Below are 14,366 nucleotides of genomic sequence, written 5' to 3'. Positions count from 1 at the left end.
CTTGTTTTTAAATGTATGCATAATAATAACGTTTTTATTCGATTTTACATGTACGTTTTGTCACTACTGTTTCCTAAAACATTTATAAAATTGTAAAAATAGCAAATATTACAGTCGTCTTTCTATATGTAGTTTAGGCTATATTCCATTTATATGAGATATTGAGACCTAAATAATTGAGGTGAATCTAAATTTATTTAACATTTGTTGGAGAAAAATGAACAGACTGTCAGTAGCCTATGTAGGGATCTTTATGCAGGTTACATCAATACTTCAGTAGGAAACTAGAGACTATCATTGTGAGTGCTTCATTGCTCTTTCATTCATTCAACGATTCTTTCAAAATGCTGAAATGAAACAAGGGACTGTCTGTGGGTCATTGGATCATTCACTCAACCTATTTGTTGAAAAATTGCTTCCCTTTTTGTTTAAGGAAACTCGTGACTGGCTGAATTCGGCTCATACTATTTCTACAATACTTTATATCAATTTTATTAATTTCTTATATTCATTTTATTTATTGTAGTAGCCACTGTCTTTATGGGTGAATCATTTAATCATTCACTCAACCAATTCGCCCAAAAATTAATTCAAATGAGTAAATATTTGTATATAAATAGCCTACCTAAATCACATTTTCCCCAGTAACAAGTGGTATCTAGCACCAAAATGTTTTTTTCTTTAAGTAGACATGACATACTACCTTAAATTTTGTAAAGTCAACATTTTATATAAACTATAGGCCTATTTTTTATATTTATATGTTGATTTGCATATTTACACATATTTAGATTCACACACTTCTTACTTTGTTTATTGAAATTTGTTTAAATATACTGAACTGTTATAGCTTTTGTTGTAGTAGCCTACTCATAAATCAGCAAATAAAAAATGCTTGTGTCATTTTGTTGCAAATTGCCCTGTAGTATTAACCTATTTGTAAAGAGCTGTGCAGGTTTCACTTGAACAATGGGTATAAAATGGTTTGCTACACCTTCATTTGCAGTAGGCCTTCAGTTTCATTAGATGTGTTGTGTGCACAAGGGAAAATCTTATTATTTCATTGCTAATGGCAAGATATGAAGTAATATAATCTGTTTCCCAAATGCAACCAGTTCATATTAATGAGGAGCATAAATAGGTGTTTGGAATGAAACCATTTATGAGTGTGATATTTAATACAGCTTAGGTTTGATAAGGTGAGTTATTATGGACCAACGCAAGCAGGAAAATACCATGTTTTATTTCAACGATGTGACATACAAAGCACCGAATGACAGGACAATTGGCAGAACACACATGACATCGTTTAGCTGTGTGTGAATATGTCAGTGTATAGAGTAATTCAATCCTGAAAGCCCCACAGGGGGTTTCAAGTGGTCATTTTTGACCATGCCTATAGTTGTCACTTGCTGTAGTTTCATGCATACATACATTTTTGTATGAATATGTGTGACACCTGATTCATATGAAAGAACATAAGCTGCAGGCAAGCAATGCAAACCTCAACATACTTGACACAGAACATACATCTCTATTAAAGACAGGAATACAGCTTTTTGTATACATATTTGTCAAAGTTGTGTAACATAAAAAACATACAAAATTCCAATTATAAATATATTTATAACATAAATATCAGAATAGAAAACTGACATTCATGCATTTGGCAGACAATTGTAGGCCTATGCAAAGTAACTTTGTGCCGTTGTGCAAATTCATGCAAATTTTACAAAAGTGACTTATTTTTCATGAAAGGCCTCTTTAATAATAATAACAATAATAACATATGCACAATTTTGAAGAAGTTAAAGAGGCTTTTTTCATGATAGATAGATAGATAGAGAACATCAACATTGATGGATTTTGTACGTGAATTGTTCAGCGAAGCATCTTTCCAGAAAAAATAAAACTTTCAGTAAGCAAAAACCCCATAAAACAATTAAAAATCTTGCAATTACACAAAATGTAGGACCTTTTTATAATGCATGTCATTGTAGACTATAATTGTAGCCCCCCCATACTCATTTTCATCTATGTAAAATTTAACATGGCATCTCCACCGACTAAGGTCTATAGAACCGATGTTTATCTGTTCACACATTCCCTGGGAAGGTCTTGTTGTTGCCAGAATCATGCACTGTTTGAGCTAGATAGGATCAAATATAAGAGCCACTCTTATATTACTCCTTCTCCTCTCACAAGTACTAAGAAAGAAACATCAATGTTTAATGGTGATGTTGTACCACATGGACCAGGACAGGGTGCAGTTTTTCCCTGCTCTCAGCACTTCCCAGCAATGCAGCGCAGTGTCACTTCTGCCACTGATATGCTGCAGTGAAGGCAAATCCTACACTTACCCTGCTTCATTTCATTCTTTCATCAGCAACGAGAGTCTGAAAAGTCCCAGATGTCATTACCTTGTACTGCAAGTCAAACTCTTCAATGTTTCCCTTTAGTGATTTTTAGTGATACTGATATGTCTTTTTACCTTTGGTCTCATTTTTGGCTTGGCTGATTCAAGATGGCAGTTTTTTCAGAGGTAACTGGAGACATATGGACATATATTAAACTGTCATATGTCATTGATCATATCACTAATCACTGTACACTATTCTGTCTGCTAATCAAATAAATAAACAGACACGTAGCCTAATATTGATTCAAAGCAACTCTAGTGTATTTTTGTGATTTGGGAGCCAGATTTTTGTGGGCCTTTTTAGAAGTCAGTGTACCATCATCAGAATGATTTTGAAACTGATATTTCAAGGTAAAAACTTACATACAGTAAAAGTGACCATACGCTCTCTTTTTCCCAGACATGCCCAATTCTGGATTTCTAAATTGTCTAAAATGTCAGAGTTTTGGCTTCGTTCTCATATTAACACACTCTTTATTGTTCTCTTATATTATACGTACGAATATTTGCATTGCATTTATTGTTCTCTGTAGATCTCACCTTCTCACACATCACGATTGGTTGTGCGGTGGCCCTTTACGGGCCCACTTAGAGCTAGCCTAAGGGCCCCCAGCGGGCTGCCAGCACAGGGCCCCTGAGAATTTGCTCATTGGCAAAACATTGGCCCCTTACCACTGGCCCTGCATGGGCAGCCCTCACTTAGCCCCTAGGAAGCCCTCAGTATGCCCACACAGGGCCTGCACTATTAATCTACAACAATACATCTGTTTCACTTTAAACACTTTCCAGCTACTATAACTTAAGTCTTTTGGAAAAACAGTTATTATACATCTGAAATTGATGCAGTCACCACATAACTAATGTCTGTATTGTATTATCAAAAATGTACAGTGGTCAAAGGGATTTCAAATCAATTTATTAAATACAAAATAGAAAACATTCAATTTCAGGTTAATACAGCTACATATGGTATGTAAATACACAAAAAGTAAAAAAAAAAAAAAAGAAAGCAAACAAAGCTATGTAAGATTGTTGGATTTCGTCATGTGAAAGTTGATGTGTGCGAAAGTCTTATCTGTAGTACATCAGTGTCCAAAACACTGTCCATAGCTGAATTTGGCTGATAGCAAATGAATAATCCAACCTCTTGTAATGAAAACACACCACAGCTCTCAAACACCAGACTCTTCAAAACCAGGAATAGTCAAAAATAGTCCAGACTATGGTCCCACGTCAAAAAAAAATACTTTAAATCCATATTCAAACTGGACCATGATGTGGTGACCATGATTCCTGACCTATATTAAACAACAGGTTCTGAAAAGGTCTCTTTTGGTTTGGGTCATTCCAGTTCAATTGAGTGGCTAAAGAATGGCCAGTCAATGTTGTTTATATTCTCCTAGTTGCATTACAGGGCTGCCTATACAAAATCTGCATGGGCCCAACGGTACAAAAACGGATTGGCCCACACTGGGCCATCATTGGATTACGGTGGGCAGCCCACTGTGCCTGCAAAAAGGCAGCATGGGCACCGCAGGAGCATGTTTGCAGGGAAGGGAGTGCTCTTTGTGCACTTTCCTATCCATTCAGAACATATGTAAAACCTTTGTTGTCTTTCATCAGTTGCATCAGACAGCTGATAAATATACTGCAACAGTGTTACAATAACATTAATACAGAAGTAGGTACTACTCTGAAGTACGATAGAAGCAACGGTTTCAGCTGCAAAAATAAGCGGACTGATACACTATTGCTATGGACGACAGTGAATATTACGTAGCCTAATAATCGCAGGTTGCTACTATTGACCAATCAGAATCGAGTATTCAGAGAGCTATGTAATGATAATATCTGATAATCTATTTTCTCTGGATTAGAATTAGTTTTTTTAAGATTTAATCCTCAATTCCATGTTGCAACGTGTCATTTTTCAGTGCTTCCTCACCAGTATAAATCTGCACTCAAAATGTCAGCATCTGCATCCTCTTTCTCTGAAGCACACAGCATAATCTTTAAAGTGGCTCAATTAATCTTCGCTGAAGGCGTTAAACAATGCCTTAGCCTATTATTGCCTCCCGTCGACAGCAATAGTGGCAGGCATGATCTTTGCACAATTCTGCTTACAGCAGGATTTTACAGTTGTTTTAGTGTTAGGTTCCCCCAAAAGGGGGACAAATTGTAAATGGCATGAGATTTTAATAAATTACTCATCTGTGCAATAATATCACTGAAGGAAAGCAACCTCCTCATGGTCCAATAGATAAGTGGCTCGGATCTCTATGTTAACCTTAACTGTAACTTTACACCTAAACTTGCTGTGCTGCGTATGGGAACTGTATGAAAAAACTCTACATCTCAGCAAGAATTATCCAACAACATCAAAGTTTCTCCTGGCCCTCTGGGAGCTGGGATCCTTTTCGTCCTCCCCTGCAATAAATCAAATCTTAAATGGAACAGTGTTTTGGATGAAGACACACAGAGAGACATTATTTAGGCGCAGTGTGCATCTATACTGGGTAATGTTCTTGATATTAATAATCAAACATATTTCTCTCTCACTCAAAAAAAGAAATGCTCCAGTATTTTATAGTCAGACGATATTCTCATGCAATGCAGTCACAATTAGTTCATAGTTCTGAATCTGGAGATAATAATGGTTTCAAGACTTTAAACATCAGTGACCACAGACAAAACTGGAGTCTGTCTTCTTTCCTACAAGCATGGTGTTTCTATGGTTACTGACTACTCAAAGCAGTCCAGGGACTGTTCTGTTGCTCCTCCCCTCTCTGTGCAGCCCATTAAATCTGCTCAGTCCATGATTTCACGAAACTCTGACCACCAACACTGAGCCCACCTGCATCAGTCAAGACACTCGCAGTGTCCTTTAGTCTGCCTGGATTTCATGAGGATTGAAAGGACAGTTATTTATAGGTAAAACTCATTTAAGCATTGCCAGGGATCAAATACATGCCTGTGTTGTTCAGCATATAGTAGGGGAGAGCGGGGTAAGTTGTCACACTGTTCATAACTCCAAGACTAAAGCCTCTATCTCAAAAATCAAATAGCCACTTTGTGTGACTTCTTCTTCTATAGTCAACTTCCTGTTCACATGTGGTCAAGAGCACTCTAATCTGAGGTTAGCACAATTTTCTTATTTTTCGGTTTAAAAAGTAAAAAATTGCACTTTAAATTTTATGCAATACAACTTTGTTAGGTATGAATGTTAAAAATTATTATTTTGCACAAAATAGAGGACACAATAACGTGTCTTTTGATACTTTAGCTGACGTGCTATGTTGAGCTAACCTTGAGATTTAGCCAACATTAGCACACATGTCAGTTTGGGGCAAGTTGTCTCAATGACTTTGGGGCAAGTTGTCACATGTGACAACTTGCCCCAGTACAAATAAACACATAGAACTGCAACCCCCTTGAACATTCAAGCTGGCTTTAGGGTGGCTGGGGTTCAACCTTACAACAGAGATGTATTTCTGGAAACAGAGTTTGCACCATCCTACGTCACAGATCGCCCCATTCAGGCAGCTAAAAGAAGAAAAATCATACAAGAGTCATCATCAGATGATGAAGAATGCTTCTGCCTCGTCTGTGTGGAGCCATTTTCAAACAGTCGTCCAAAAGAGACCTGGGCCCATGATGCTTGCACCTCAGGCCAGGCAATTTATGTGTGCCAGAATTGTGACTCTGAAGATGAGTCTCATTAGTCAGATACAGGGCATCTGTTTTGTTCAGAGGTTAAACATGTTAAGTTAAGCGAGTTATCTGCAGCATTCCATTCAGTTATCATAGATCTACAGTGGTGTGAAAAAGTGTTGGCCCCCTTCCTGATTTTTTTATTTTATTGCATGTTTGTCACACTTTAATTTTTCAGATCATCAAACAAATTTAAATAATCAAAGATAACACAAGTAAACACAACATGCAGTTTTTAAATGAAGGTTTTTTTTTATGAAGGGAAAACAAAATCCAAATCCACATGGCCCTGTGTGAAAAAGTGTTTGCCCAGCAAACCACAGTGAGAGCCATTATCCACAAATGGCGAAAACATGGAACAGTGGTGAACCTTCCCAGGAGTGGCCGGCCGACCAAAATTACCCCAAGAGCACAGTGACGATTCATCCAAGAGGTCACAAAAGACCCCACAACAACATCTAAAGAACTGCAGGCCTCACTTGCCTCAGTTAAGGTCAGTGTTCATGACTCCACCATAAGAAAGAGACTGGGCAAAAATGGCCTGCATGGCAGAGTTCCAAGACGAAAACCGCTGCTGAGCAAAAAGAACATAAAGGCTCGACTCAGTTTTGCCAGAAAACATCTTGATGATGCCCAAGACTTTTGGGAAAATACTCTGTGGACTGACGAGACAAAAGTTGAACTTTTTGGAAGGTGTGTGTCCCATTACATCTGGCGTAAAAGTAACAGCATTTCAGAAAAAGAACATCATACCAACAGTAAAATATGGTGGTGGTAGTGTGATGGTCTGGGGCTGCTTTGCTGCTTCAGGACCTGGAAGACTTGCTGTGATAAATGGAACCATGAATTCAGCTGTCTACCAAAACATCCTGAAGGACAATGTCCGGCCATCTGTTCGTGACCTCAAGCTGAAGCGAACTTGGGTTCTGCAGCAGGACAATGATCCAAAACACACCAGCAAATCCACCTCTGAATGGCTGAAGAAAAACAAAATGAAGACTTTGGAGTGGCCAAGTCAAAGTCCTGACCTGAATCCTATTGAGATGCTGTGGCATGACCTTAAAAAGGCGGTTCATGCTCGAAAACCCACCAATGTGGCTGAATTACAACAATTCTGCCAAGATGAGTGGGCCAAAATTCCTCCACAGCGCTGTAACAGACTCATTGCAAGTTATCGCAAACGCTTGATTGCAGTTGTTGTTGCTAAGGGTGGCCCAACCAGTCATTATGTTTAGGGGGCAAGCACTTTTTCACACAGGGCCATGTGGGTTTGGATTTTGTTTTCCCTTCATAATAAAAAACTTCATTCAAAAACTGCATGTTGTGTTTACTTGTGTTATCTTTGATTAATATTTAAATTTGTTTAATCTGAAACATTAAAGTGTGACAAACATGCAAAAAAATCAGGACGGGGGGGGGGGGGGGGGGGGGGGGGGCAACACTTTTTCACACCACTGTATGTGCAAGCCAGAGAACATTTGAGTTTAAAGTTCAAAGTAAGTGGTCTTGCCACTTAATGTGTTTTGACTGAAATGTGTATTGTTTGGATTGAAATAATTGTTTTTCCAAATTCTCTAGGCATGATTGTTTATATTTCCAGTTCTGGTTTCAATTTAAAAATTAAAATCTATATTCACAATTAAGTAATTGTGTTCTTATTTTTAGATCATCTAGTGTGACAATTTACCCGCCGATGGGGCAAATTGTCACAAGTGCACATTCTCTATTCAACAGTCTACAACTCCGTAATGAGATAAGATATGAAAATGTAATGAATACAACATATGTGCCCAAGACTTCCTTCTTTCATTTGCTATGACATTTATACCATTGTGATGTGTATGGTGCTCAGTAAATGTTAGACAGTGTGAAAAGTGTGACAACATACCCCGCTCTCCCCTAATATTCAGATGTGGAATAGATTTATGACTGTGGGACGGTTGATCATCCTAGTATGAATACTACAAATAATATACTTGATATTAATGTGTATTTTTGTTTTGTATGTTTATGTATTGTTATTCCAATGTGAAAACCAAAGAACACAGATGTTGATAATACCGTTAATTTCTTTAATGATTTTATGAACAAAGCTCATGACTGCCCCCTGGTGTGTATTTACAACACCGACTGTTGACTGCAAATCCCAATCTATACTACCTTACAAAGGTTTTTTTGTCTAATTTTTTTTTTTTTTTGCCATCACAGGAATACATTCAAAATATATGAAAATAACAGTCAATACAAACAGTCATTTTAAATAATATTTTATATAATCAAATATATGCAGTGAGACTTAAAAAAAAAAAATACTGATCCCAAAGCTTACACAGTAGGATATGTCCAAACAGACATGACCCTATTTATTTTCCAAGTAGTTGCAATTTTCTCACTTCAAGACGCACTAAAGGGAAAACTAAAATAATTCATTGTTAAATATGTATTTAAATCTCAATGTGCTTACCTTATAAATCAGACAGTTGTAAAAGCATCATGATTACATTTCTTGCAGTTTCATTCCCAAAAAGACCAAAGGGCCAAAAGCATTCTTCTTTACTGAAAGAATGTATCAACCAGATCTTGAAGATTATTTAAATGCCTTTAATTTGGCCAATGGGTAATTACAAATATTATTTGCTTTAGATGCAAGGCTGCAAAATGAACATTTTACTTTGAGATGGATAGCCCCTCTGACACACTACTAGTTGCAAATATTTCACATTTAAAAAAAAAAAAACTTTATATGCTACAAAATTAACCTTAAAAAAAAAAAAAAAAAAAGACTTGTCTCATGCTTAATATATCCTCGGAATGTGAAATTAGGCATAATTATGTTTCAGCTATAAATTTGTTAAAAAGAAAATGTATTCTTATTTCTTTTTTGGTAACTATGTTACATTACATACAAAAAAAATCATAAAATGTTGCACTAAAACGAAAGAACATAAAATATGGAAGAAAAAAAAAAAATCTCCAAGAACATTTTAGTGGCTAATTGGTCTAAGCACTAATGTCAAGCATTGATGTTTTCCTTCCTACAGTATATTACATAATGCAGAGACTTACAGTATACAGTAAGACTGGATCTGGCAAGGCACTTGATTATGCTTTAGAACCCTTAATCTACACTTTGCAAAAAAAAAAAAAAAAAAAAAAAAAAAAAAAAGTTAAAATGACTGCTTCTAAGGTTCTAAAAATAAATTAAAATGGAAGAAAATAGTATGATACCATTTAATAAATACAAATATTCATTTTCCATTTGCATAAATCTCAAACATTCTTTTTAAAAATCCAACAGGCAAAACCACAGTGAACAATTCATTAAATGCTGAATGACACCGGTGTAATCATTTGACTTCCTGTGGTCAGATAAACGCTCAAACACTACTAGAAATTTCAGAATTGGCTCAGAAAACCCAAATATGGGTATTGAAAAAATGCTTAGAGAAGAAAAGGTCTAAATAAAAAAAGAGAAGCAGTAAGCTAGCAGCATTGATTACCAAGTTAACAGCTGTGTACTTTCCTCTCTACCAGCAAATCATCCAATGCTTTGATTCATCCAATTTTTTAATTCATTACATATTTAAAACCATATATATAAAACCATTTTGCAGATGGTAAGATCTTCCATGACTTGTATTTTTCCTAAGATTTTGAAGGAGAGATGAGAGTGAACCCATGTGGCACCAGGATGGGCTTTCTTTGTTTCTCCTGAACTGGTGCAATGCAATGTCCCATTTTAGCAAAGAGAACAGAACATTTCTGTATATTATCATCTTCAAATGACATCTCACCTGAAACAGAAAAATAATGAGAAAAGATGGATGTCCACGGATAAACACTAGATGATTCACTAGACAAAAAATGTAAAATTCAGAAAAGAAAAGTAAACTCACATTCTGCTACTCAATGACCATGTAACAGAACCTGTATATCTGAAAGTTTCGAGCAGCTGGGTGTTGCCATTTTCTGTGCCCTTTGGTATAAATCTGCATCTCCAAAGTACCGTGCCCGATACAACAAGCCTTCCTCTGCAAAGAAGAGCACAGATGTCTACGTTTTCTGAATATTATGCTAAATTACACATGCATTATGTGGACAGGCAGGCACTGTGAAACACTGCTTTATACATCATTTATAAACATGCATTATTAAGCAGCTTCATATGCGTCACATACTTTGCTGCTTCTCCTTCCAGCAATTGTTTCTCAGGTTTGATATATAGTCATCCTCCACACTTTGTTCAACATTCTTAAGATTCATCCCCTTGTATTCTTCTGAGAAGTGGTCGCCCACATAGTAAGGCACCTTCAGAGTGGGAGTGTGTCGCCTGTTTGTGTGGCCCATGGATCTAAAGCAGGTGGAATGTTCGATAACGTCAGAGATATTTATCACTTGAGTGACATCCATCATGCTTTATCAAGATAAACATGTTTTTGCTTTCAGAACATTTTTCTGTGAGACTGAAGTTTAAGGATATGAAAACAAACAAAATATGCTTAACTTGATGTGACATCTAACTCTAATCGCACAACGGGATAGAAAAAGTGTTTCATGTGACTATCAAACACACCCCAGTGTTAAATAATAGTGTATTATAATAATATATCAAGTACACATGATCATTTAGTCAACATTGGTCTTACGGTCTGTGGCTGAGGCTGTATGGAGGACTGGAAACCATCATCTGGCTGAGAGCTGAGACTATGATCAGAATGAGTATTGGCATCAGCTGTACAAACAAGGCAAGGCCACCCTGGATGATAAAAATCCTTCATTAAAATTAAACCGTACAACATGACATAATGAAAAAAAAAAAAAAACTATTGTTATATTTCATCAGCCTCAATAGTTATTTTAAATGCATAACCACTGGCTCAAATAATGCAATTTAACATACCACATCATTTTTATTTGCTCTCTTGACCATAGACACAGGGTTTCTGTAGGTTGTATGAAGGTAAATGTGAGATTTTCAAAGACCTTTTTAAGATCAAGTAAACAAAATTTAAGGAATAAATCGAATGCAACAAAATGTTTAATTCATTGTACAAACAAATTGCTTAAGAATATGAAAATAACTTAACGTAAAGAAAAATGATGTTCCTTGTTTAAATCAAGATACATTTACTTGAGAAGCAAAGTAATACAAGATTGGATGTCTTGTTTTATTAGAAATTGATCACGTTCATGATTAAAACAAGAACGAATATCTGCCAATGGGCTCAGAAAAAATGTCCTTAAATTTACCTGGGAAAACAAGTTTTCATACCCCATTGACAGATGTGTGTTCTTGTTTTAAGCACAAACTCTTAAACAATTAATATTGTTCAATTCATCAAAAAATAAGACTTCAATTTGCATCTCAAGTAAATGTTGTTTTTTTGCAGTGCAAGCAACATTTAATGCCATGACTATATGATTTTAAGACTTTTAGGCCTTAACTTGTGGAAGGGAGAAGTAACACTTTTTAAGACCTTTTTTAGGACCTGCAGAAACCCTGCGACACAATCTCATAACACATTTAATAAAGGGCTATGCTCTTAATTGTCATTTCACCTGAATATCAACATTGGTAAGATTTATTCGGTTGAGTATTGAGGTTAACTGAATAATTTTGTGTCTCTGTAAAATAGTGATCTATGACATTATAATATGTTGAATATCAAAGGTTATTGTGTAGAATTGTTAATGAGGGACTTATGGACATATTAAAGTTCTTAGATTTGTGGAGTTATAATATTCTGAAGTGAAAAGGGAATGGCTTCTTGTATAATTGACATTTTGTTCTATTCCCCTTAATAAAACATCAGCCATTCTGTACATGCTACACTTACATATGCACATCTTCCCTCACCTTACATTACATTACAAGTAAAAAAATCCTTATAATCTTGCAAGATGCTTAGGCTCTTACTTCTCTCTGTTGTTCTCGTCGTTCATGTCGCTGTTGATGGCCAAATCTCATCCTGCCATTGCTGTACACATGCACATTACCTAGAAGCGTAAAAAAGAAATGGCACAATGACACATTTCACGGTTTTGAATGTATTCGAACACAACCACTGACATGTTTCTAAAACCACATTTAAAAAGGTCACAGGACTCACTGGTGGGAAATCCGCCTCCAAAGAACATATTGAAAAGGTCCTCAGGGGAAATATCTGCATCAAAATTTCTGTGATGGGTCCTGTGCCTGTGAGTCGGATGGGCTTTTTCTTCACCATAAACATCATACTGCCTTCTTTTTTCAGGGTTACTTAGAACTGCATAAGCATTACCTATAGCTGTTGAAGACCAGGAAACAAAACAAATGAGAAGACCACATGCAAACGCTCTCCATACTGATTGCAGAATGCTGAATACACAGGATCAAGTCATGTATTTTACCTTTAAATGCTTCAGTGGCACCAGGTGCATGGTTTTTATCTGGATGAAACTTTAGAGCTAACTTTCGGTAGGCTTTTTTCAGATCCTCCTCACAGGCTTCTTTACTGACTCCAAGAATCTCATAATAGTCTTTACATCTCTTAATTCTGCATGAAGAGAATGACAGAACACAGCAGAATAGGAAGAGAGTAGTTAGCACTATGCACACATATAAACAGAAATAATGTCCATGTCCAGGACTTTTAGGCAAGTAGTCTGAAACAAATAACAGACCTTTTGACAGCATCCAGCTGCTCTGATGTGTATGGTTTGGCTGATTCTGTGGCACCCTGTCCAGAGGAGTGATCTTCAGTGTTGTGACTTCTGTTTCGTAATCCATCATTTTCTTCACTTGTAGAAGGCCCTCCATTCTCAGCAATAGTTTCTAGTAAAGCTGAGACAAGAACACTTTCATTTAAATAAGAAGCACTGGTGTCTGTCTGTCTATCTATCCATCTACCTACCTACCTACCTACCTACCTATATCTACCTATCTATCATCTACCTTCCTACCTACCTATATCTACCTATCTATCCATCTACCTACCTATATCTACCTATCTATCCATCTACCTACCTACCTATCTATCCATCTACCTACCTACCTACCTACCTATCTATCCATCTACCTACCTACCTACCTACCTATAGCTACCTACCTACCTACCTATATCTACCTATCTATCATCTACCTTCCTACCTACCTATATCTACCTATCTATCCATCTACCTACCTACCTACCTACCTACCTACCTATATCTACCTATCTATCCATCTACCTACCTACCTACCTACATCTACCTATCTATCGATCTACCTACCTACCTATCTATATATATCTATCATTAATCCAATAACCAAATCCATCTATCTACATCTACCTATCTATCCACCTACCTACCTATCTATAATCCGTCAACTCACTATCTATCCAGTAGTGAAAATGATTAAGATGCAATTTTAATTTAGATTATATTACGTAAGATTACCTACATATGAAAATACTATATGGACATCTAACAGAAGTGATATAATAACAAAAGCAATAAATATGTGGTTCGACAACATACAGCTAGATCAAATAAAAGTAGAAAATAGTGTTATTTCACAGTCATAATACAGATCGAGATCCCAAGGCCTTAATTACCGTCTAACTACAGACTTCGGGTTTTCCGGTGGCCTTTTAACAGACCTCTTACGATCTGCGCTATACACTTATTTACATTACACGCACATCTCGCCTTTTCAGTGGGAAACAGTCTCTGCGCCTTCTCGAGGAACCGTCTGGCTTTGTCGGGCTCACTATCCCGCAGCGCTGCGATCGCTATTTCGATGCAACGCTCCGCTTCGTCCTTGTTTGATTCCATTGCGACGGCGGAACTGATGACTGATCTCTTTCCCGACGCCCCCCCAGACGCAGCCTGATGACGTTTACAACAACGTCAAGAGTTTTTCACTAAAGGATAGAACGTCCACTTTGTAGCCATCAAAGTCCCTCTAAGTCTTTGCTAGCTATGGATGTAAATTGTTCATTACATTGTGAAACTGCACCTCATATTTTCTGGAATTGTCAATATACAAAGAACTTTTGGTGAAAGGTTTCTAGATTTAGAAATGAAAAATTGTTGTGCAATATTCTTTTATGATATGAACATGTATTTTTATTTTTTTTTGGTTATTTTCTCCTGAAGGTTTGAACAATATAAATTCTAATAATTCTTGAATATCTTTTCGTTGATAACAATGACACTAATAATAATAATGACAACAACAACAATAATAATAATAATAATGCAAACTTTTAAG

At 36.4% G+C, this 14,366-nt stretch overlaps 1 protein-coding gene across 1 annotated transcript; it reads right to left on the bottom strand.

The window, feature by feature from the left end:
• Window positions 1-8,183: 8,183 nt before the first annotated feature.
• On the bottom strand, window positions 8,184-13,977 carry dnajb12a (DnaJ heat shock protein family (Hsp40) member B12a). The gene is made up of 9 exons (XM_079439866.1): window positions 13,795-13,977; window positions 12,794-12,953; window positions 12,521-12,666; window positions 12,241-12,417; window positions 12,048-12,127; window positions 10,777-10,886; window positions 10,309-10,481; window positions 10,027-10,161; window positions 8,184-9,924 (listed from the first exon to the last, which is right to left on the bottom strand). The coding sequence occupies exons 1-8, from the start codon at window positions 13,925-13,927 to the stop codon at window positions 10,037-10,039; spliced, it is 1,104 nt and encodes a 367-aa protein (XP_079295992.1). The 5' UTR covers window positions 13,928-13,977; the 3' UTR covers window positions 8,184-9,924; window positions 10,027-10,036.
• Between the last annotated feature and the right edge of the window lie 389 nt (window positions 13,978-14,366).

The sequence above is a fragment of the Barbus barbus genome (genome assembly GCF_936440315.1).
Source record: "Barbus barbus genome assembly, chromosome: 18".
NCBI lineage: Eukaryota > Metazoa > Chordata > Actinopteri > Cypriniformes > Cyprinidae > Barbus > Barbus barbus.
Note: the sequence above shows the minus strand (reverse complement) of the source record. Positions and strands in the feature narration are given on the sequence as shown.